The 25,090-nt window shown below is 43.6% G+C and overlaps 1 protein-coding gene across 3 annotated transcripts; it reads left to right on the forward strand.

The window, feature by feature from the left end:
* The first annotated feature begins 25 nt into the window (after positions 1–25).
* IMMT (inner membrane mitochondrial protein) lies at positions 26–24,252 on the forward strand. Of its 3 annotated transcripts, none has more exons than XM_074821869.1 (15): positions 26–178; positions 6,341–6,417; positions 6,839–7,028; positions 8,853–8,973; positions 9,607–9,687; positions 10,783–10,884; positions 12,715–12,851; positions 13,841–13,944; positions 15,468–15,603; positions 16,461–16,590; positions 18,604–18,618; positions 20,128–20,351; positions 22,315–22,446; positions 22,831–22,960; positions 23,295–24,252. In XM_074821869.1, the coding sequence occupies exons 1-15, from the start codon at positions 134–136 to the stop codon at positions 23,900–23,902; spliced, it is 2,232 nt and encodes a 743-aa protein (XP_074677970.1). In that variant the 5' UTR covers positions 26–133; the 3' UTR covers positions 23,903–24,252. The 3 variants fall into 3 exon arrangements, with proteins under 3 accessions (XP_074677970.1, XP_074677971.1, XP_074677973.1); XM_074821870.1 differs by having other exon boundaries at positions 9,610–9,687; XM_074821872.1 differs by lacking the exon at positions 18,604–18,618.
* Positions 24,253–25,090: the final 838 nt, after the last annotated feature.

Raw genomic sequence — 25,090 nt, forward strand, 5'->3', positions numbered from 1 at the left:
AAGCCCGGGGGGCCGCCGCGCATGCGCGCCGCGCTTTACTCGCGGTGGGGGGGGGCGGAGGCGGGCGGCGTTGGCAGTTACCGCGCACGGCGCCTTCCTGTAGCCGGCCCCGGCCGTCACCGGCTCCGAGGCCATGCTGCGGGCGTGTCACCGAGCGGGGGTCGCTGTGGCCGCGCAGGTGAGCAGGGCGGCAGGCGGCGCGCAGCCCTGGAGGAGTCCCGCGAGCCGCTCTCCCCTCCGGCCGGTGAGGCCTGGCCGCCCCCCTCCCTCACGGGGACCGGGCCGGGCCTGCCGGCGGGGGCAAGCGGAGACGGTGCGGGGCGGGGAGGGGGGAGTACGAGGCGCGGCACGTCCTCTAATCGCGGCTCGGTCTTTTCTGAATGACTCCCCGTGCGCGGGCCGCGATTGGCTGCGCGGCTTTTGAAGGGCGGCTGCGCCCGCCAACAGGGCTCCTGGGCGGGCGGGAGCTGAGCGCTCGTACGTGGGGTGCACTACGAGTCCCGGCGTGCCGCGCGCCAGCTCTGCGCGGGGCGGAGGGGCGCGCCGCCCGCAAGGCACGCCGGGACTTGTAGTCGCTTGCGGGGCGCGCCGCGCTGCATGCTGAGAGCTGTAGTCTCCCCGGCCGTCATCTGCCGCGCCCGCCGCCGCCTCTGCCGCCGGTCTCGGTCCCGCCGGTCCCGGCCTCAGGGTAGCGCCGGGGAGCTGCAGCCGCAGCCCGGAGGGGCGGTAGGGCTTGGCAGTGGCACACGGGCCGGCCGGCTCCTCGGCGGCAGGACGGCTGGGCCCGCTCGCTGGCGGGGAAGGACGTGACCTTGCCTTCCCCGCCTCGGCCTCCCTAGCGCCGCCCCGGCCTGCGGCACCCGGTACCTCACAGCCTTCTCCCCGTTTTGCCCCCGGTGGCTCCGACCCCCCGGCCGTGTCGATAACGATGGGGGTGCCGGTGCTCAGTGTGATGAGTAACGTCACCTTTCAGGTGTGGGGGGGCCTGTGGTACCGAGTGACCATACGGGGATCCTTTAGTTCTCACAGTCATGAAGAGAATATCCGATGCCAGGGGGAAAAGTGCCCGTTGGATGTATTTTCTGGACCTTTGCCCTTCCTCATCAGCAGAGATTAGGATGACAGTATGCTATGGAGCCTTTATAAAGCAGTCGGCCAACTCTAAGAAGCTATCAGGGTTTATAGGTGAGAGTGACTCCTATTAAGGCCCCAATTTGTATTTCAAGTGTCTGTTTAACAGTAATAAAATTTAATCCGATTAGATCACTTCTATATTCTACTCTACATTCCAGTGTTCATTACTCTCTATTCACACAGTTCAGCAAAGGAAAAGCTGTGCACTCAGCCCCCACGGGCTCTGTAGCTGAACGGTACCCGCTTTAAAGCTATCAACCTTTTCCCCCGCAGCAGCTGGCACTTCCTCTGCTGCTTTATAAGGCTGGAGAGTTCTCTGGGCCAGGTCATCTGATGCCCACTAAAATAAGGCTCTGGGTTTGCAGGCCTGTGGAAAGTTTGAGCTGGGAGTTGAGAAGACAGAAAACAGGCTTTTGCAGATGTTTATCACTTAGGGCTATTTGCATGTATTCAGTCTTTAAAAGAATGTGTCTAGAATGACTGTACAGCACTGGAAAAGCCAGTGTTGTGCTTTGCAGCTCAGAAGTGTGTCTTTGGTCTGTGACTGTTAGGTGGAAGAACTGCAAACACAGAGATGCCACAGCACTCTGTGACGTTCGTTGTCTGTATCCTTGCTGTTTGTTTCCATACTTCAAAAAATAATGTGTTTTTTTCCTTTACCCCTAATCCTATTTACTGATGAGACCGAATACAACAGAGATTTACTTCGGACAGCAAAAGTGGGCATGCAGTGAAATAGTTTTTTATACCTCTTGCTGCCTTTTATTCATATTGAGGGGAAGCTTTGTGGCATACTGTAGTATATACACATGAAGACTGTTGCTGGTCTCATGGACTTTCTGCAACTAAAACTTGTTTCTTTTCGGGTGACAAGAGAGCCAGAAACTGGAAATAAGAAACAAATGTTTTAATTATAGTGCTTGTTTTGCAAGAGGTGCAGAATTGTGGTCTCTAATCAAGAAGTGCTACCTGATCTGAGACGACACTAGGTAATTTTTCCACAAGTAGTGAAAACTCCCATCATGGAAGTGACACCTTCATGCTGTTAAGAGGTTGTCATGCAGATGCTGATGTCAGGCCTGGAAGGGGCACCAACGGGGTGACACCAGGATGCTCCATCTGGCAGTGCTGCCTGTTGCCTTGCTATTAAGGGAAGGCATCCTGGCTACCCGCATCCTCCTGCCTGGGGGAGCACAATCGACAGACACATTCTTGCTGGAGCAGCATCATTGGTTTATTCTCTGCTCCAGCTGTGGTGATCCCCAGGCAGCCACAATTACACAGCTTTTATATCTTATTACCCATATTCCATTTTCTTGTCTTTACTACCCCTTTCAGCATTCTTGTCCCTCTTTTTTTTTGCCTTGAGACTCGGTGTGTCTCATTTCATGTTTAGGAGTTTTTCTCACCCTGCTCAGTTAGCTAAAGCTCAGGCCAGAGCCTCAGTGTCTGCCTGCAGTCCTGATGGTGGTATAATTAAAGAGAGAGTGACAGGACCTTGCTCTTCAGCTAGTGAAACTTGATTGTTTTGCTTTGATACAGCCCAGAAAGAGACATGTGTTGTTTTTTTTAAAATGTTAGAAGTGGCAAGTTGTAACTTTTTTAAAAATTTAACTAAACCTTTAAAAAATATACATTATATGGAAGCTGATAGCAAGGCAAGTCTGCTTCTGTTTTGTGATGGTAAAATACTCCTTTACAGGTTAAAAATCCAGTTGTCTAAGGAGAGCTGGACCTGGTCAGGACTGTGGGGTAACAGGTCCTTGATGATGCTCGGTTGTTTGAGCAGATGGAGAGTGGCTGGCTGGGGATAGCAAAGCAACTGCCGCTCCCCAAAGCCACACCAGCATGAAGGTTTATGTACAGAAGATCCCAGCAGAGAGCTCATGGTGGAGACTGGGGAAAATTTTATCCTTCTCTCTTACTGTGAGCTCTGTGCGCGGAGGATCAGTAAGCTTGTTAACAAGTAAATTGAAGTTGTGGCTTTGAGAGAAGTGGGTCTTTATTACGGTGATTTCATAAATGTTTTCAGCTACATGCATAGTGCTGCAGAGAGACTCTTCTTCCCTTATTGGCATATTCCTGTAGTTTTCTTTGAAAAGAAACAGAGGGCGTCTTGTAAAAAGGTACATTTGGCAGAAGTCTTGAACGATGGGAAATTAATTTGAGTTCTGTGGTCAGACATCCTTGTTACACCTAACCTCTATCATAATGAAGACAAACTTCCTCTGAAATTTCTGGTTTCTTTCTGTTTAAGTACACAAATCCCATGTTGCAGAAAACTGTGTGTGTCTTGCGAGCTTAATTCTGTGAAAATTCTGGGTCAGGATGCTTGAGCCTAGTGACTAGGAGAGGTTTAGCTGGGACCGCATGAATGCAGAGGATGGTGTATCCTGTGTCTGGTTATTTGAAGTTACAGGTGAGGTATAAGCCTTCAAGGCAGATTTTGTTTTTAATGATGTTCTGCTGTGCCATGCTATACCTGTCCTGAGTGCTTTGCCAGGGCGAGCTCATGTGCGTAGCACCAAATGTCAGATTCACTGGGGCTCTTAATATTAACCAGAGTGAAGGTACGATGTGCCCTGCAACGTGATTCTTGTGGCAATATAGTAGTTGACAGTGAATATAAAATAATAAGCATTTAAGAAGTTAGGTGGAACAAATAGCACGTAGAGGCGCTGGAGGAGGAGGAGGAGGAGGAAATAGCAAGAGCTGCCCTGCAGTGCCCTGGCTACGGGCATCCGTGCTGTCTGTGTGATGCCTTATCCAAAGGGTTTTCTCTATCTTCTTTTCTGCAGGACAGCAGGTAGTTTATTTCTGCCTTTTGCAGGACATAGCAACTCATGTGTGATGTATTTCTTCCAAATCCCTTGATTCCAAGTTCTTCCAAATCCATTATCTAAAAAATGACAAACTCCTGGAAATTATGCAAAGGGGAGATCAGAAACTACCTGAAAATTTCCAAATTACGGTAATACAGCAAATATAAGCAAGATTATTATGATGGCTGAAAGAGAGCAATTTAAAAAAAAAAAATCAGTGATTTTTGGACATAATAGTGTACTTGGATGTGAGGGAGGAAAGTTAGACTTGGGCTTTTCCTCATGAAACATTGGTACCTAAAGATTTTTGGTGGTTGTTGCCCTGGCCAGCTGTGGGAATTTCTGTTTGTTGCAGCACCTTGAAAGAAAGAGTTGGTGGGGACTTGTTTGGGGTTTAGGTTATCTCTCCCATTGCTATGTGTACACTCATGCGAGAGTCCAACAGCGTAGACTGAGCACCTGCATTTTGGTTTCTCTCATTTTGATGAACGATGACTAAAAATGAGGATTTGGCTAATCATAGAACAGCCCTGCTTGGAAGGGACCTCGAAAGATCATCTCATCCAGAGAGCATCTGGACTAAAAACAATAATCCCACCAAAAAAACCCCTCCTGGTGTACAAAGCATAAATGCTGAACAGCGAGGAGCAAGGTTTCTCCTCTGCCCTGCTTGCTCCCTGTTCCTCATGCAGGAGCAGATGTGTTTACTGAAGGTGGGAGAACTAAATGAATGTGGTGTTATTTACCATCGCTGTGTGTGAGTAGGGGCTGTAGCCAACATGAAAATGGATGAACTGGCCCAGTTACCAGGTTACAGCTGTGGCAGCCTCCAGGATCACCTAGAAGGCAAGTCCAGCCTGAGCAAGAATGGGCGAGTGTGTTGCCTTAAGCTCCCTCTTGCTGTGGCGCAGGGTGGGATAACCTCCAGAAAGGCTGGTGAGGGGCTTCAGAGTGACAGCTTATTTCTGGGTGAGCATTAGGCAAAATAACATAAATCCAGAGTGTTGAAAGGGACTGAAATTGAATGGATCAATAGAAAATAACTCCTGTCCCCCCATTTTATTGGGTTGAGCTGTACTCATAATGCTCAAATATTTTCCTCGTCGTGTGTTTCATGGTGTAACAGAGTCTTATGGAGAGTCAGAAGCATGTCCAGCAGTCAGTTACGGTTTAAGAGGCTTTTAGTAGAGAAGTTCCCCTTGAAAGAGTCAGTGAGGCCTCAGTGTATGCTTCTGGGGCAATCAAGTCTAATCAAAAACATTACAGAATGTATTTATTGTCTTCTGTCCATCATAAACCAGAAAATCAACCATGGAGCACAGCTAGGGCTAGTGAAGGTCTCAGGGGTAAGAAGAGCATGTTTCCTGTTGCTGTACTCATGCTCCTGTTACTAATTAAAAAATTTTGGCTGCTGTTCTGGAAAGAATAAGAATTCAGTGTTCCTGCCTTTCCTCTCTACGCTGTTGGACAAGGATGGGACCTAAACCGCAAGATTTGTACTTGTTACTCATTGCCATATGCAAAAGGAAATAGAGAAACTTATCTTGTAGGGTTATGTTGTAGTGTTATAGTTTTCTTTCTTTTTAGAAAAATTTCCTAGTTGGCCAAAATATCTCAACTTGTGGGAAAAGTTCTTTTTGTGCCTTGTACACTGATTTCCCGTGAGTCCTGTAGTTCTCTTCTAGCAATTCACATGTGGGGGAAAAAAACACCTGAGGGGGACAGTGGTTTTGGTTCTGTAGGCTGGAGTAGCTTAACCAGTCTTTCTGGTAAATCTTAATTTTCAGCTAAAATATAAAGAAGATAAAAATCTTGGGTAATGAAGTTTTTGTTAAGTGGAATGTAATGAAATATCACTCTTCATATAGTCATTTCATTTGTATTGTAATACAATGTCTGACTGGAAAGTTTATGCACTGTTGATTCTTTTAAAGAGGAAGTCTTTGTTTGGAAGCTTAAGGAGAACTTCTTGCATGTCTTCAGAAATGAAAACTTTTGAGTATTTAAACAGCTGTTGTTGTTTTCTGCACTGCTCACAGCCGAGCTGTTTTAGTGCATGAGATTGTTGAAGAGAATCTGAACTAACCCAGTTGTACTGCCCAGACTGCAGGTAGGGAACACAAATAGGCAGAATAAATGCAGAAATAAGCTGGGGTAGGCTTTTTTTTTTCTGATTGTTTTTCAAAATGCCTAATTACTACTTAAAACGCCCTTAACCTACAAGCTGCACATGAGAAAGCTCTCTTCTTTGTTTAGGGAAAACAGAGGCCAACATCACCGCTCTAGTGCCAGCTGCTACTTTCCTGGGAGGGGCGTGCAAGATGAGGTGAAGAGATGTTTAAATGTGCTCACTGCTTAACTCTCGCCTCCTCCACCCCTTGCAGAGTAGCCGGTGTGGGAGAGCGTCACTCCGTCCGTTACGACTGTGCCGTGGATATGCTACGCCCCCGGGAGAGTCTGGGTACGTAGAAGGTTTTGGAGGGTGGACTTGGTTCTTCCGTTGCGTTGGCCGAGAGGAATCTGCTCCTTCGTTTCATGTGAGAGCAAATTGGTAGTGGTGGGATTGTTTTTTTGTTGAGTAACTCTTATTCTCATGGGTTTGTGTGTTTCTTGTTTGATCCAGTCAAATTTAAATGAAGTTAATGAAGATGATCAATATTTAGAAGGAAGGTTGTGGGTTGCCGTCTTATCTTTGAGTTAGTGAACCGGTATGGTACCAGGGACTCGCTGATGCTGAAAGCGATTTAAAGTGGGTACTGGGTTTGTTGACAAGCTTCTGGAACAGAGTGGTTGGCCCCAGCTGTAAGCTAAGGACTCACAAACTGCTTGATGTTTGTTGTATAATACAATTTACGTAACTTTCACTCTTCTTTCCTCCTCAGTGTTTCTGTAGGTAAAATCATTGGTGCAAGTGTCCTGTTTGTGGGTGGAGGAGTAGGTGGAACCGTCCTGTATGCCAGCTATGATACGCAATTCCGGGAGAGCGTAGAGAAGGCCGTCCCCTACTCTGATAAACTCTTTGAGATGGCACTTGGTCCTGCACCATACAGCACACCGATGCCAAAGAAACCAGTAAGTGTTTCCCATTCACACCTGCCCCCCCCCTTATTTTTAATTTTTTTAAAATCATCTGCTCTTAGCTTTCAAATTCTGATTAATTTTGCTGTGTGCTAAGAATATAAGAATTTTAAGATTTTTCTAAGAATTCTTAAAGTTTAATAATTATGAACTGAGGTACTACTTTGTGCTGCACAACAGTGATGGTTCTACATTTCCCATTATCATCTTGTGGTTGTGGTCTCTTGGTGGTAAAACTTTTTATTTACAGTAAAATAATCCAGTAGGATCCTAACTGAATAGCTGCTCTGCTTATACTCAGAAATAAATTGAGGAGAGAGAGGGTAGGTGACGTGCTAAAATTTAACTATTTTACTAGAGGCTTAGTATAGTTAGCGATGTAGTAGGATTAGAAAACTTATTCTAAGCTGAACTTATTTTAAAGAGGACTGAGAACATTTTTGAATGAATAAGGATTTGAATGGTACAGAGCTATGTGTAAGAATCATGCTTTGAAATCTTAGTGGCACAACCCTGCAGAAAGGAAAACCTGATACCGCCTTCAGCACAACTCTGGAAATTGAATCTGTAAGTTTCTCTGTTCCTGCATCTGACAGCAAACACTGCCCAATTATCCAAGAATGCTGAAAAGTTGCTCTGGCTGTGGTTGTCCTGAGCCTTCAGAAGCCATTTCATCTTCAAGAAACCCAAAATATTTTTAATTGGAGATTAAGCAAGCTGTTCTTAATGAATGGGACAGTATCAGTTAACCAAAATCGTATTTCTTGTGGTGTTAGCTGCGCTACACATGTGATCATCCAAGCTCTTGATGCCTCCCAGGCACTAGTAATTTTGCAAAACAGACCAGTCAGATGGCAGAATTATTACCTTCCCAGTCATGGCTCTAACTCAAATGCTTTTATTTTACCTTGTGGCTTTGCATGATGGATATTAAAGGATTAATATAAAACCTCACAATACTCTGTGCTTGAATAAGTGTTTGCCTGCCATGAACACTAGCATCTGAATCCTTTCAAAGGGAAATTGGTGAAGCTGCTGATCTGACACTTCCATGTCTGTCAAAGCCGTACCATGCCTGTAGCATCTTCTGTTCAGTGATAACCGGATAAAGTCATGTTTGTTCTTTTTAAACGTATCTTTAATTTGCTGTCACGTATCTTTAAAACACTCCAACTTGGAAAGGAATTGCCTAGACATTAGACAGAATAGGAGGGGTGACTCCTATAAGTGTTGGTGGACAAAAAACTAAAATTGAAGGAGCAAGCTGTTGGAGCACTTACCTGAAAAACTGAAGCTGGGTCAGGACGACTGATGGCCTAACTTGTTTTGACAGTAAATGCTCAAGAGGTTTGAAATGAAGAGGAGAAGTGTCAACTGGATTAATTTAAGATATACCTGTACGGACTAAATAATGTTCCAGGGGAAATAATTGAAATCTGCTTTTTGGAATTGTTTCAAACCTTCATGTACTTGTAGGTTTTATAGTTTCTGCATTATCTGTAGTCTTTCAAAACACTCGGAAACGTTTGTGGCATGAAATTATTTGCTTTTTATGCATACCTTAATGTATATTTGTAATGAAAACTGCCATTACTATACCTTCAGTTTTGGATAGGTGAAAATTGTAAAGATTCCTTCTAAAGTAAAAATCAAGGCAAGAAATTATATGGCCTTGCTACTGTTATGATCTGTACCTTGAAGCTTAGGTTTATGATACAGTCACCCAGACATGGAGATTTTCTTTTCCATTATAATGGAATCGGTGAGACACAGGCTGTTTGGAAAACTGATGATATTATTTATTTTTGATTTTTCAAGGTACAGCAAGGTCCACTGAAGATCTCATCTGTAGCAGAAGTAATGAAAGAGTCTAAACAGCCCGCTACCAAATCCCAGATAAGCAAAACAGAAGCTGTTGCTCCTTCAGAGGAAGAAGAAGGTAACTTTACAGAATGTCATGCAGAGAGAAGCAAAAGACGTAATGTTCTCCTACATTATACATCTTAGGTTAAAATAGTCTTTTTGGAGTAGTTGAAGATGAGTATGTTATAATTTCTTAGAATTAATGTTATTTTCTTTTCAGTCATGAGAAAATTTGTCTAAAATGGATTTTAGCTTTTCTTTCCTTTTTGTCAAAATTTATTTATCTTATAGAATATTTGGAATGTAACACAAATATTGACTCTCCTGCACAGCTGAGATATGAGACTCAGCAGGAAAAGCATTTTGGGTGCTGCACTCTGAGGCCATTTACCTCTTTTTCTTCATGCAAGCACAAGAATCTTAATTTTGGATAATTACTGAGGTACTGTAAAGCCAGGTCAAATACAACTGGTTTAGAGAGGAGCAACTGTGACAATCTTTTACATTTATCTCTCATGGCTCTGTGTGTGTGTGTATGTGTAAGTAATAGGTTGCTGTTTGTCCAGGAAATCCTCTTTTTCTGGAAATAATAGTATCAGTGTCCAAATCATATGCTTCTACAGGGGAAAAAAATTAAGTCTTATATCCCTGTTCATACATTATAGCACAGATACACTAACTGGTTTTGTTCTGTAACTGTATTTGACAGCAGGCAAGGCTGCAGCACAGATCATCTCCGCAACGGGTGTAGCCATGTCGGTGCCAGCTCCGGGGATACAGACTGAAGAAGGTGAAAAAAATCATGTGAACATGATGAAGAAAACCAAAAAACTGTAGCTTCAAGTGCATAAATTCTGACTTCTGTGTTGGCGTTTGTCAGTTTTTAAGGATGCGATTCTTTGTGATTTTGCAGAAGAAATAACTTCCATCAAATGTTAATAGATCTTTAACATACTAAGAAGCTGATATTCATACCTGGGACAGGTATAGGCATGAACACAAGAGGAGAGCCTGCCTTTATGCTGGACTGGAACTTGTACAGTCCAGTTTGCTTCTGGTCTTTGTGGCTTTCTGATTGAGGTTCAGAAAAGTGTGTCTGCCCAGGGCTAAGTGAAGAAACTGCATTTATTGTTTAACTCGCCAAGAAACACTAGCTTCTGTATGATCTTTCAGATGAGATTATATGAATTTCTTTAAGTATGAACACATTTCATAAAAAGTATACCAGCAATAAGTAAATACATTCTTCAGAGTTAGCATCAGCATTATGAAAAGATAACCTGATGGATTTTGTTGCAGCGTGAGTCTGAGAGCTGAGAGATCTGGGCTCTCTAGTCAGTTTAGATGCTGACTTGCTGTTGGTCTTGAGATAATTACTTAGGTCCGTGCTCACTCTTCAGGCACTTCATGTAGCCTTAGGGGAGGGAGTAGAGTATAATTATGGTTCACCATAGCCCTCTTACTAATCTTTCATTATTTTGACTGGTCCCTCTAAGCATGCCAAAGGAGAACTGAAAAAAAAATAAGAACAGATATTCACTTAAAATTTTAACTTGGCTCCATAAGTGTTTTTCACTTCTTGCTTTGCCTTTCACTTCTGAATTTTGTCTATTTTTGTAACTAGACAACATAAAATCTACAGATGCATGCGAGCTATCCATGCTACTACCTTTAATTTTAAGATGATGTGAGACTGGCCTTTGTAATTATGGAGATAAAAATGCTTAAGATAGTTTCAGCATGGCTTCTTGCAGAAGTCAGATTTATAAAGTGATGCTAATTATAAAAATCAGTTTTGAAAGAAAGTTAGTTCCCTACAACTAATCCATATACTAATTTGGACTTTCCACTTAAAGAGTTTGACACTTTTTTTACTTCTGAGTAGCTGAAGAACATGAAGGTTCCCATGCTGTAAAAGAACGGTCACCAGAAGAAGTTGCGGCCCGGCTTGCCCAGCAAGACAAGGAGGAACAAGAGAAGATAGCAGGTAAGTCCATACTGTTAGTTTTTGTGTTATGTGTCATACGTGACAGAAGAATTGTTGGACTGTATCGGCTTTAGAGTTCTAGGTTGCTTATGCACCTCTTTGTTGTTGTCCCTGTGTTGTGTTGGCAGAATGAGTGGTGTTGAAGCTTCTTCCACTCACTAAGAAGTAACTGATAGTCAAAAAATGATGGAAAATTTTGGGTTGGAATGGACCTCCAAGGTTCTAGTCCATCCCCCTGCTTGGAGAGTTGGGGCAGGTTAGGATAGACTAGACTATTTCAGCTGGAAGGGGCCTACACAATCATCTGGTCCAACTGCCTGACCAATTCAGGGCTGATCGAGTTAAAGCATGTTATTAAGGGCATTGTCCAAATGCCTCTTAAACAGTGACAGGCTTGGGGCAGCGACCACCTCTCTAGGAAGCCTGTTCCAGTGTTTGACCACCCTCTAAAAGTACAAATAATGATCCTTTCGCAGGAGGGTTGCTCAGGGCCTTAGAGCAGCCGACCTTAGAGTGCCAGTTAGAGGGAAATTATTTCTTCACTTGATCTGTGGGACGTGCTTTTGTTTGATGCAGCCCTGTTCACAGCCAGGACTCGCTGTTGCCTCATGTTCAGTTTGCTGTCCTCTGGGGTCCTCAGGTCCTTGTCTGCAGAGCTGCTGCCTCAACTTGTTGGATGGTGGTTCAGGGATGGTCAAGGCTCTGTGAGGAGTTGCCTGTAGGTTCTGGGTTGGGAACTATGACAGTTCCTTGCTTGGGTTCTAACTCAGACAGATTAATCCAGCTCTGTTACTGAGCAGTGGTCTGGATTTTCCTGTGTCCCATGTCCCCCTTGTGTGTCTTGCTCAAAACAATGAGTTTTGCTTCCGCCCTGTCCCCCTCTTGGTTTGTTAGATTTTAAATACTCCTGGGCTGTTGTTTGGTCCTGGTTTGGCTGCAGCATGATTGTTTAAATCAGGAGTTTTGGGTCTTTTCCTGTTTTGCCTCAGGGGAAGCCAGAAAAATAGAGACATCTTTTTTGGTAGATGCTGTCTAGCGTGTCCAGGCAGTCTGTAACCAGCTGCCTTGATACTTACCTTCTGAAAGCAAACCCAGCTCAAGCTGCCGCTTGCTTGCAGTGTTAGAAAGCTTCTGTGTTGTCCTTCAGCCGGTGTTAATGAGGATGAGAGGGAGACCAGCCTCTTGGAGAAACAGGTGGGTGTTGAAGGGCGACTTCTTTTTTGCAAGTGAAGAAGTTGAGTTGTTACACTGAAAAAGTCACGAGGAGTATTCACTGGAAAGGTGGATTTACTTACCCTACTGCTTAGACATAAATGTCTGACTCCAGGCAGATGTTGCTCACTCTGATTAACCATTCTGATTCAGTTCCTGCTTGAATAATTAATAGCTCAATTGTGCTTCTGTACCAATAGGAATAGAAAGTTGAGTCCACCACCTTCTTGGCTAGAAAGAGTAACAGCATTTGAAATATACCTTCCTTGTGGAAGATAGGAAAATGTATTTGTTTCCTCTTAATAACCACTGTAACAAATGAAGATGGAAAATATTTATTGGTTTAAATGCACCCCCCTGCAGAAACATGGCAAAGCTCTTCCACTGAGTAGCTTTATTGGTGTAAGTACAGACTTGAACCTTAGTACTCCTCTAAATAAGGAGTGTGATCTGGGAACCTTTCTTCTTCTGTAGGCTGCAAGCATAGTTCCTGAACTGGCCAACCCTTTTGGGTCATAGAAAATAACATAAGGAAATGCAGAGGATAAAACGTATCATTTTACTAATTCTAAGGCTCTTTTCTTTATAACTTAATTTGGTTAATTGTTTTTTTTCCAGCCCTTGCAGCAACTCTAGAAGGAGCCCTTAGCGCAACAGCTCGTATAACCCTTCAGGCGATTACTGCCCAGGAATCTGCTGTGCAAGCAGTGAATGCCCATTCGCAAATACTGAAGGAGGCCATGGACAATTCTGAGGTAAACTAGACAAATGGAGATAAGCTTGGTTTTTTTACTGTGTTCAGCAAAACTTTTTAATTTCACAATTAAGGATAAAGCTGGAAGCTTTTCTTGCAATGTCTTTACCTTTATCATCTTTCCACTTGTGAAATGTGTAGTTGAATAATGCAGGGGGTTTGCTTTTTATTTTTCTTTCCAACTCCTTTATTTTCCTTTTGCAAGAAGAAAAGTTCAAGTTAATACATTATAGTCTTCATGTTGTATTTTAATTCATTGTATGTTAATTCCCAAGCCCATTTTTTACCTAGACATAGTTAGAGTACCATGCTGTCCACCCTGGTAACTCCATTGAACCATTCCCTTTGCCAAAATCTTGCTGGATAGTTCATTTCTTGTCTGGAAATGAGTAGGGGATGCATGAGCAATACCAGTTTGTGGTTCTGGTGTGCTAATGCTGGGGTTTGTGTGGAACCACTGCTTCCTATTCAGTTCTGGAGCAGAGAATATAATCTAGTGGCTAATCAAATGAATGGGCATATGGGCAGCTAAACAAGCACTGGAGATTTAATCTAGTAGTTAGAAAAACGAGTATCTTAAGAGTGTTTTAAGCTTAAGTATTAAGCTTACTTTAAAATTAAGCAACTTTAAAGTTTTATGGTATTTTAAGTATGAAGCTTAAAACCAATTTTAAAGTATTACAGTACTCTAATAGATGTAGAGATTTCTCCCCAAAACGTTTTCTGAACCATTCAGTGATCTTCACACAAGGTCTTCTGTGTGGACAAATGGCTGTTGTTCAGGTGGGAAAAAAAAATACATTAAGAATCAAACAAAACAAAACATTGGAAGAGAAAAACCATTTGTAAAGCTTCCAGCTGTGCTGTTGGTAAAACACAAGAATGTTGCTCAGTTTGAGTGAAATGTGTAGCAACATGTCGATCTGGTTTTTTTGATAAGTCTCTTATTTAGTGATTGTAATGACCTAATTAAGAATCTGTGCTGTTTAGGCTACTGGGGAGAAAAAATCATCTCAGTGGCGCACGCTGGAGGAAGCGTTGAAGGACCGGAGGAGAGCAGTGGATGAAGCTGCTGATGCCCTTCTGAAAGCCAAGTAAGTTGCTTGTTTTTAAGGCTTATCGAGTGGTAAGTTAACATCGCCCATGCGAGGGCTGGCAGACACTAGATGAGTTTCTAGAAAGTGTACAGTCACCTGTGTTTATATTAAACTGAAGTGTTTGTGCCAAATCAAAAAAACCTTTTGTATGCTAATGGATATCTTAGGTGCCTATGCACATAGTCCTCACTGTACTAAAGAGTCTGAAACAGTCCTATTCTTCTTTTTAAGAACTTGTTTATCTCCTTAGTACTTACATGTAGTGTTGGTAAGTTCAAATAAGATTTAAAAAAAATCCATAACCTTTTAGTATTATTTTTGGATAATTTTGTCAATATTAAACCTATTGTAAGGACTCCATGACTATACTCTGTGTATTGAGTCAGTAACATCACTAGCTTCTCTTAGTTGTAATGAAAAATTAAACCTTACAGCATCCTTTGGCAGTTCCATCTGTCAGAGTTGCTTTTAAGGTTAGATTTTTACTAAGTGCATGTCTAAAAAACTTGAATTCTGAAGTGGAGCACTGCTTGTAACCCAAGGTTCTGTATGAACCGCGTTGATGTGCATTGAGTCTGGTGTGCAGATGTGTTGCATAGGGTTTATAGCAGCAAAAACAAGATGATGGACAAATATCTCCAGGTTGCCCTCGTAATGAGGATAGGAATTAATTTGGAAACCCTTCGATGCTTCTGAGGCTGAGAGGGCAACATCCTCCCTGAAGTTGCACGGGTGCTATTTAAGTCATAAACTCCTCTTATCGTTGAAGTTGCTGCGCTGACTAAATGTAGTTAGGAGGTGTAACTGAGGTTTCAAAGAGTAAAACAAAGCTAACACAAACCCCAGATGTGCTACCTTTCATTCTCCATGGCTCTACTGGATGCCTTTGCTTTTATTTACTTATTTTAAAGCTTGTTCCTTATTCCAGTGAAGTCATTAGAAACCTCCATTGGTTTGAATGGATTTGGAAAAGGAACGCTTTTGCACTTTTTTCCTTGATTTCCAATTATGCTAGAGGAAAGTGGTTCTTTCTTAATTACAAAAAAAAATAATCTATCTTTACAGAGCTCTATAAATTTTCTCCCATCCTCATTTATCTCCACCAGTCACCATGTCCAAAACACTTCTGCAAGAGTAAGCCATCTATATTAAAAATGTTTCCTTGATACTGTTATGTGATGGAAATGTCTGCCTTCTAATACTAACTTAGTTTTGCTGATACTAACTCCTTTCAGTGAACTTTCTTTCATCTTCCCCCTCCAGCTACGCCTTGAATACTAATTGCCCTATAAATAACTCTCATTTTACATGGAATAGACACACTGACACCTTTAGGTTTCAGGCTGTGGAAAAAAAATAATCTTTAATCACAGCATCTTAGCCATAGAGCTGGTAGATGAGAAGCACCAGTAGAGTTATCCAGTAGTTCTTCCTATAAATACAGACAGCATAAAGTAAATTTTTCTTTGGGGCTATGTTGTAAGACCTGTATGCGTTATAATAGCAGCTTCTCTTTTCAGAGAGGAGTTAGAGAAGATGAAGGGCGTCATCGAGAATGCCAAGAAGTCTCAGATCGCAGGAGCCAAATCTCACATTATTGCTGCAGAAGAAAATCTTCATCATATGATAGTTGACTTGGACAATGTTGTGAAAAAGGTAATGCTTCCACAGACTGTTTCTAGTTGCCATTAGAGTCAGGACTACTTCACAGCTTGCGCAGACCTCCCATTCCCAAATCCTCTGTAGTAGGTTAAATATTTTTAAAGTGTAAATTCTGTCCTTTTTAGCTATATTCAATCTTTGAGCTGATTATACTATCAGTAATTGGACATGACATCTTCGCAAGAGCTTGAACTCTGACCTGAACGAGTCTCCAGCCAGCCTGGCTGGTGTCAGCCCTTTCTGTGGGCGACTTGTAATTCTTCCCATTTGACTCCAAGAGGAATTTAGCATGAGGTTAGGGAGGATTAGGAGCAAAGTCTGCTAATGACTTGGTGGGTAAATCACTTTACAGCTCAGAAGACTGGGGAAGAAACATAAAGGTGAAATTTATCTCTGTTGGCAGGACAGCTGATAATTCATCAGGTGCGTTTTGAGTGAATTTAGCCTAATAGTGGGAACATCAGAACTTACTGAGCGGAGGGCAGCCCTCACAGGATTAGCTTGCTAGGCCTATATGATAGCTGTAAGCAGAGAGAGAGAGATGGAGATCTTTAAAGATATAAACTGAATTTAAGATGCTCTTTTGGTCCCATCTAGGCTACAGACTGGCTGTCTAGTTGCGGTGTGCGTGTGAGACAAAACAATTAGTGGTAGTTACAGCAAATAATTACTGTATATGAGAGGTTTGATATCACAGGGTGGGGTTTTTTTCCCCCAAGTGAGTTTGCTTTGGTTGGGCTGGAGAGTAACAATACCTGCCACTAACTCAGGGCCTGGCTTTAAAGTATGTACGCCTCCGTTTTCAATACTTGCCGTGAAAAATAAACAAATCCCCTTTTTGTTTCTTACAGGTTCAGGCAGCACAATCTGAGGCCAAGATAGTAGCTCAATATCATGAGCTCGTGGCTACAGCTAGAGAAGAGTTTCAGCGAGAGCTGGACAGCATCACCCCCGACGTACAGCCTGGCTGGAAGGGGCTAAGTAAGTCTCCAATGGCGGGGTTACTTTGGGCTTGTTGCACGCAGTCATTTCGGTGACTTGAATGTCCAACATCCTGTTTTTCATGTTGGTTGGTTGGTTTGAGACTTGAAAATAGGTTCACAATTAAAATAAGTAATCTAAAGCAGGCGTTATGAAAAGGCTTAATTCTGGAAGCTACCTGTGCTCTACTGGAAGTTTCACAAAATGCAGCTCTTGGATGATAAATATCATAATGTTGTTTAAACATCTCTTCCCTCCGCTGGTATTCCAGGAAGAGCCAGGTCACCCCAGATCTGGATCAGATCTGTGGTGCTCACTGATCAAGTATTTGTCTGGTTGACTCTGTGATCATAGGTATTATAATCCACCGTTATTACAGAGTGATAAAGGACTCCCTGAATTTCTCTAGTTCATCACTGAAATGACAGATAGACTGAAAGAGAGAATTTTCATACCCTACCTATGCCAGAATGTTATTTCTAAATTAAATTGACACAGTAACTAACTTTGATTTGTCAGTGCTGCACAAAAGCAGTGAACTGGTGTCTTATGGTTTTTTATGCCATTACTACTAGTTCTTTACCCAAGATCTGAAATCTCATGAGCTCGTATTTATTTGAGGTGCTTAGGTTTTTCAACTTGAGCACTTTCTGCTTTCCTTATAACAGAAAAAATCGTGAAATGGGATTCAGAAGCATAGTTAGAGTGCTTCTTTCTTACTAGAGGAATAAAAGTATTACCTTGAGCTGTTGGAAATGTTCATACGCCACAGTGTTGCAGAAAGCAGGCAGGAAGGGAGACGGACTCGTGATGCAATTACGATGGTCAGCTCATCCACAGCAATCCCCTCTGCACACTCCCTGCCCACACGGGCTGTTACTTACCTTGACTACTTCCATCTTAAAGATAAGCACAGCTGCAGAAGGTGGAGTGTGTGCGTATACCATCACTGTGGATAAGCTGCTGCATGAACTCAAGTGTAGTATGTCCACAGAGCAATTACTGCCTGCTGTAGTTCAAAAAAATTAATTCCCTGGAAAACATTTCCCAGATATTTCCAATCAGGGTTTTAACACAGAATGTACTAAGTGATCTTGGACTTTTCTAGCCCCAGTGTTCAGAGGGAGCTGTCATGACTTTATTTCTGAGTTACAATAGATTTTTTTCTAGATGTGATAACTACTATTTGAAAAAAATGTGATGTTAATATTGCCTAGTAGTTTTCTTGAAGAATTACAACGTGCTCTTTCTTAATGCTACTTCATGCTTTAGAAATGTGGACCTCAGTCCACAAAATCTTTTTTTTTGCTAAATGAATACACCAGATCTCTGGAATGGTCAGTTTTTGTTTCAACCAACCACTCAGTATGTGTGGGGAAAACATTTTAAATTAACAAATCATTTGCAGAGTTTGCTTTTGGGCTATTAGTTTTAAATGAAAAAAAATTATTTAGGCAACTTGGAGATGGAGCTGCCTTCCCTTGTGCAAGATAAAGGGAGAACATCTTGGGTTTTGTGATCGCTGCCCTTTTGAGGGAGGAAAGGGAATCTCCTGGTAGCTTCCATGCCCTCAGTTTCATAGTGGTGTGACCTACTGAAGTATATGGGTCTGACTTGTTCGGGCCCGTGACTCTCAGGGCCGCTTGGGAATATGTTTCTTAACCAACTGCTTCTGATTTATAAGAACCTAGAAATGACAGACTAACATTTCTGATGTCCTGTTGCATTTTTCTACTTCAAACTTGTTTTCCTTGCTTTGGCTAAACTTAAATATTCATCTGTGGGTTTCCAAAGGTGATTTTAGTGGTTGGGATGTTTTAGGCTACATCTTGCCTGTAATATAGAGAGACTTTTATACTTGACATACTGTTCTTCCTGAATTCCTAAAGACTTGGACTCATGTTTAAGTCACTGTAGATAAGGAGCTCTTAGTTTTCCATTTTACTTTTGCATGACTGACTTGCTGTAGTGAACGTGCATTAACTTTTCCAACCTCTCCTCTTTCTGTTGCAGAGATAACTGACTTAGGTGAGTCACTGTAACTTCTTCTAGTCTTGTGAATGTCATCTCTTCTCTTTGTCCTTATCATGTTTGTGTGGTACATGATTTTAAATCACAGGCAGTATCAACACAAGGGTGAAATGTTGCATTCCTAAAACATTTCTGGCTGAGGTATGCTTTGGGATCCTTTCCACTAATTTTGCACATCTAGCTTAAACCACAAACTCATGTGTAGCAGCACTTCCCAGGTCAGTGTGATCGCTGGCTTGTGGAAGCCAGGTTTAAATTTTCTTTGTGAATTTAAGCCAGTCAGTGCATGCTGCTGAGATTCCAATGAGAAACAGAAACTTTGCCAATTCCAGTGAAGCTGTGCGATGGCATTTGTCCTCGACAGGCCCACCTCGCAGCAGTCCTGCCTTGAGAGAAGTGCTGGATACACCAGCTCCCGCTGATGCCCCTGAAATGTCTAGGTTAGGTACTTTGTACGCTTGAAAAGCCACACAGGGCTGCTCCAAGCTGGGTCACCAAAACCAGATTCTTTTAATTTGAAGTCTTGGCTCTCCAAATTTAATTTTCACGATTAATTTTAGAAGTGTTGATTAACTCTTTGATTCTGAGGTTAATTAATTTTTTCCTTTTGATCAAAGAAATGTAATTTAAAACTGGAGTCAGTAAAACCCTGCTCTGGGTGTAGCAGTGTTAAGTTCAACAGCTGAGCTTAGCGCTGCTGGACACGAGCACCGCTGCACCGAGCCCTCCTGCACCAGTCCTTTCTCCAGCACTCACCAGCAGGATGGCTGAAGGACTGTGGAATTTCACTTGCTTTGGACCCTGCAGAAATGCTTTCCCGAGTAGTTCCTGGTTTTCAGTACAGGCTGCAGTGCTTTACAGAGCCTGTGTCGTTTGCAGGTCATCAAATCTACAAATGCTGCAGGTGTAGCTTGTGTCCTCCCCATCTCCCAGCAGAAAAATAGCAAAATTCTTAGCAGACACAGATGTAGTTGTGACCCCTCCTGCTCTTTGAGTAGCCAGACCTGAAAGGTACAAATTGGGGTAAGAAATCTGAGTGGGAGCAGTTGGTCTGGGGGACTGTTGAAGAAAGAATGTCATTCTGGCTGTCTCTCACAATGACTTCAGTGTTTTCAGGATCCAAGTTCCGTAAGTGTGTACCCAGCTGGAGGTATCAGTGCTCGGGGTTTTACACATCCTGCGACTGTGTGTGCTGTCACGGGGCAAAATACATGGTGGTGTAAAGACCAAAAACCAGAATTGTTGACAGTGTCCTCTAATTGAGTGTGACATCAATATGTCAGTGTCAAAAATAGCTGTGAATAATTTCAAAGAAACAAAGATAATGTCTCTCCTAGACAGAAAGTACTTGCTTGTAGGTGTGGCTCAGAGAGTGGTATCGGGTGGGCATTAGCACAGGTCAGGGGCTTGAAGTGCTCAGAAACTTTTCATAGATCAGGCAAAGTTCCCAAGCACCGTGGTGGCAGGTTCCCTGCAGCCCTTCCTCACACCCTGTGTTTTCTTCAGCTGGCCAGTTATCGACAGACGACTTAAATTCTCTCATTGCACATGCCCATCGTCGCATCGACCAGTTAAACAAGGAGCTGGCGGAGCAGCGAGTGAGGGAACAGCAGCACATCGAGTCGGCCCTGGAGAAGCAGAAACTTGAAGATAAAAAAGCATTTGAGGCAGCTGTGGCCAAAGCACTGGAGCATCACAAAAGTGAGATTGAAATAGAACAGGAGAAGAAGGTAAAGTGGTGTAACACACCTGGTTGCATCTCTGGCTCAAAAAGGATGTAGAAGAAGTGGAGGAGTGCACAGGGGAGCAACCAGGATGTTGTGAGTGATGGGAGACTTTAGATAGGGCAAACCCCAGGCTAAGTGTGGCAAGGAGATGTTCAGCAAGGAAACTTCTGTGGAGTTAGAATGGTAAAATCATACAGCAAAACAGGGAGTGACTTTTTCACGTTCCTGTCTGCTGTCAGACGTAGGATTACTGGGTCAAAATAAATGTTTGATCTGGCCCAGCATGGCCATCTCAGGGCTGTGTAGCCCCTCTGTCCTGCCTCTGGGAGGTATCTCCATGTTGTTCCACTCTTTGGCAGTGGTTTGGGATTGGATTTCTTTAAGACCACGAAAACTCCTCAGAATTTTAATGCTGCTTTGGATACGAAGCAAGCGCAGCTGTAGGAATTGGGGCAGTGGAGGTTTTATCTTTTGAGATACCGTATTGCAGGCAGACACTTGTGCCAAATACTCTTGCTGTTTTCACATATCTGCCTCTGAAAATGGCCATTAGTAAACAGTGGCCATTAGTTGAAAAATTTGCATCGACACAAGGGACATGAAGGATTTCACCTCTAGCCTGTTAGTTCAAAGCAATGCAGTAACAGGTATTAGAGCTCTTTAAAGAAGTTGCTTCAACTAATCTTTGCATTTAATGGGAGGTTGGAAATGACACAAGCATTTAAAAAGAAAAACCCCAGCAAACCAAGACCTGTTCAACTGCTCCTAAATAAACCTGCACCAGGGGCTCAGAGACTGCTGCTTCTCCTAACAGCAAGAGGCTTCTGAGCTGGTGAGAGCAGGATCAAAACCTCTGCAAAAGTCACAGGGGAGAAGAAAAAAGACTCAGGTTGGGGAAGACCGTGCCCTAAGGATTGATGTGGGGGGCGGTGAATTTGCTGGCAGTGATCTGGCAGAGCATGTGGGGTCTGTCTCGGGGATCTCCCAGGCTGATGCTGGGAAACCTTGTTCCTGGGGACATGTTTACCCTGTCCATGTGCTCACAGTCTGCATCAGAGCCCACCCAGGAAAGCGTCGGTTGCGTGCAGCAGCCTGGCTCCTCATCACCCCCCAGGTCCTACAAGTCCCCCCCTCAATCATCACCCAAGTCCAGAATAAGTGTCCCTGCCATGGGGTTTGGTTTCTGGGGGTAGGTGCTTTCTGCCACAGGGCTTTCCACACCGTACAGGAGTCATCAGCTAAAGCTGAGAAAAACCAGAGAAGTCGCCTAAGCCAGTGTCTTGCAAGGCGACGTGAAGTCGAGCTTTCAGTGATGCAGCGATGGGTGTAGATAGGGCTGGGGGTCTCCTAGAAAGCTAAGCTAGTGACTGATGAAACCTATAAATATTCCCCTGGTCCTCTCCCTCAGGGACTTGGTTGCTTCCTGGGTATTTTGCCTCTTGAAAGGTTTAGTGTGAGGAGTAATTGCCTGTAAAATACTAATGAGACCAAGAGTGCTCTCTGAAGTGGCTGGTTTATACAAGATCAGGTAAAGGGGGTATCACTGTTTTATTAAACTGTGTCTAACTCAGTATTACGCCACACAGGGAAAAGGTAAAGTCTGTTTTGTTTGGAAGCTGGTTTATAAACATGCGAGTGTTTAGTTTGACATTACTGTATTTTTTTTTTATATAATATTTTGATAACTGCACTAAGTGCCTAGTGAGTAACCAGCCACCAGTTACAGGCCTTGTGGACTGTGAAGCTATTCCAGCACCTCGAGGAAAAGGTTCAGCTATAAAAAAGGACCTCAGCAGCTTTTTACGATGAAACACGGGCTCTGTCAATGCCACTTCTATGAAATGTACCCTGAGTAATCACTGATAGATAATTAGAGTGTGTGACAAACAATTGAAAAAGAGCGGTGTAGTAACAGCTGCTCGTGTGTGACTGAGCGGTGTAGTAACAGCTGCTCGTGTGTGTACAGGTTGAAGAAGTCCGAGAGGTGATGGAGAGCGAAATGAGGACCCAGCTCCGGCGGCAGGCTGCTGCCCACACAGACCATCTGAGAGATGTTCTTAAGATCCAGGAGCAGGAACTAAAGGTGGAATTTGAGCAGGTAAGGGAGAGGAGTCCCCAGGGGCATCAGGGGGATGTTTGAACCCTTGGAAAGCACACGCTTCACAGGACAAGACTGCTGAAGCATCTTCCAGGAGACTGAAATGAGGCCTGGGGAGGGAAGCCTGCTCATCTTGGAGAGAAGAAATACAGTGCCTGAACACAGGGTTTGTTCAAACTGGTATTAAAAGCTTTTGCTATAGGTGAGAAATTTTTAACAGTTACAAGTGCAGTCACTGTTAAATTCGCCCTAATAAGGCTTCCTACTAATATATTGTATTTACTATATGCATTATCCCTAGCAAGAACAATAGATTTATAGAAACATCTTAAGGTAATTAAGCAGCTGTTTCTGGTCTGATATATGTATCTTGCTCCATTTCAGAACTTGTCAGAGAAACTAAGTGAACAAGAAATGCAATTCCGACGCCTTACTCAGGAACAGCTCGACAACTTCACGCTGGATATAAACACTGCCTACGCCAGGCTGAAGGGAATTGAGCAAGCAGTCAAGAGTGAGCACTGAAATCACATTTATTTAAGGACTTAAGTTGTGATTCAAGGCCCATTACCCAAACCTGGGTGCTTAAACCTGGGCTTAGACATGTAGCTCATGGGCCTGGGTTTGCCACCCTGCTGAGCAGCCCACAGATCCCAGGTGCCTGAGGCCAAAGCTGTTGTCTTGTTCCGACCCTGAGTTGTGGAACAGACTTGATTTAAGATCAAGTGCCAAGGGGGCAGCTGCTTTTGAAAACAGAGTGTTTTGAGGGATGGCTTTTGCTGTTTGTGTTCAAAACTTCCCCTACGCCTGCCTCCATCTCAGAGTCCCCTTCTTGGCTTGTTTTGCAGGTCACGCAGTAGCAGAAGAGGAAGCCAGAAAGGCCCATCAGCTGTGGCTTTCTGTTGAAGCACTCAAATATTGCATGAAAACAGCCTCGGGGGATAGTCCCACCGAACCACTGGAGAGCGCGGTGAAGGCCATCAAAGCCAGTTGTTCCGACAACGCCTTTACAGAAGCCTTAACAGCAGCTCTCCCTCAGGAGTCCCTGACGCGGGGGGTGTACAGCGAAGAGGCCCTCAGAGCCCGTTTCTACACAGTCCAAAAACTGGCAAAAAGAGTGGCTATGATCGACGAAACGAGAAACAGCCTGTATCAATACTTCCTGTCTTACCTGCAGTCGCTGCTTGTGTTTCACCCTCAACAGCTGAAGCCACCTGCCGAGCTCAGCCCCGACGACCTCGATACGTTTAAATTACTGTCTTACGCTTCGTACTGCATTGAACACGGAGATCTGGAGCTGGCGGCAAAATTTGTCAACCAGTTACGAGGAGAGTCCAGGAGGGTGGCACACGACTGGCTGACCGAAGCTCGGATGACCCTAGAAACAAAACAAATCGTGGAGATCTTGACAGCATATGCCAGTGCTGTGGGGTTAGGAACAACTCAGGTGCAGTGAGCTAGGAGTGGAGTTCTGGAGGCAGTTCAGCCATCGGTTGTGCTGGAAAGAAACCCCGTGATCTCCCAAGGGTTGCAAACCAAGCTGCTGGCAGGGGCTGGGCGTTGCTAAGTCAAAGCACCGGTACTGTCCTGGGTCCTTGCACTGTATTTAACTTCCCCACCTGTTGTATTTGTATGGGTTTTGAGTTATGACAACCAACTTCAGGAAGCTTCTCTACAATTTGTGTAACAATTTTGTTTCCCCATCTTACCAAGCAGGCTTGTGATCCAACCAACATCATGTTTGTAACCTACCATTAATGATTTGCCACTTTGTCAGCTGAATAAAACAAGACTTCAACCACTTTCTCCTGATGGTCAGTCTCCTACTTAAAAGTCAAATACAAGAACAGCCCTTCTCCACAACCTGAGGAAGACAAAACTTAACCTTTTACTCCTTTCAGGTAGCAAGAATTCATTGATGTGATCAATGTGTCCATTTGTACAGCTGTAAAAAAATCCAGCTATGCATACAGGTTGAAATGGGCATAGCTTGAGCTGTGCCTGTTTCTTGTCAGACCTGCTCTTCTGCAGTTTTAGCAGACCAGGTATCTCTATCTCTAAGCCACACTCTGGCTCACCCATGAGAACTTACATTAAGGCCAAGCTCCCTCCTTCCTTCTCTCACCTTTCCCTTAATTCTCACCATCAGTGAAGAGAGATTGACCAAACTTCCTTAGTCCCCACTTGCCAAAATGAGTAACTGTGGCTTTGTCTTCTTGCTGATCCAGTTTCAGAGTGTTGGTACAATAAAGCAAGAGTGTATTGCCACCCCCAAAGCCCTTTATCTGTGATCTACCCCTTAACCCGTGCTGGTCACACATTCCCAGAACAGACACACTCACTTTCTGGAGCTACAGCCCCTCTGCTGCTATAACGTGAGGAACACTTGACTCTCAGCGTTCCAGCTGTAGTTTGTTCCACCTCGAGCAGCTGTTGTTTCCCAAACTCATAGCTGATTTATCCTTAAGCTGCATTCCACAGCAGTGTGCTCTTACTCTTCCTGATCATGTACATCAAGGTTTTATTTTTCACAAAGAGAATCATCTATTAACTACTTTTGCCTGGAATACAGTGTAATCCTCTCAGGAACAAGACCATTCTTTGCCTGTTCAGGATAACTACCTCAAAAACCACCCTCCAGCTT

The sequence above is a fragment of the Strix aluco genome, chromosome 4, assembly GCF_031877795.1.
Source record: "Strix aluco isolate bStrAlu1 chromosome 4, bStrAlu1.hap1, whole genome shotgun sequence".
In the NCBI taxonomy this organism is placed as follows: Eukaryota; Metazoa; Chordata; class Aves; order Strigiformes; family Strigidae; genus Strix; species Strix aluco.

Coding starts and splice junctions, on each gene's coding strand:
- IMMT (XM_074821869.1), top strand. CDS start 134: ATGCTGCGGGCGTGTCACCGAGCGGGGGTCGCTGTGGCCGCGCAG. Junction 8,974..9,606: donor TCCTTCAGAGGAAGAAGAAG/GTAACTTTACAG, acceptor TGTATTTGACAG/CAGGCAAGGCTGCAGCACAG. Junction 15,604..16,460: donor TGGACAATGTTGTGAAAAAG/GTAATGCTTCCA, acceptor TGTTTCTTACAG/GTTCAGGCAGCACAATCTGA.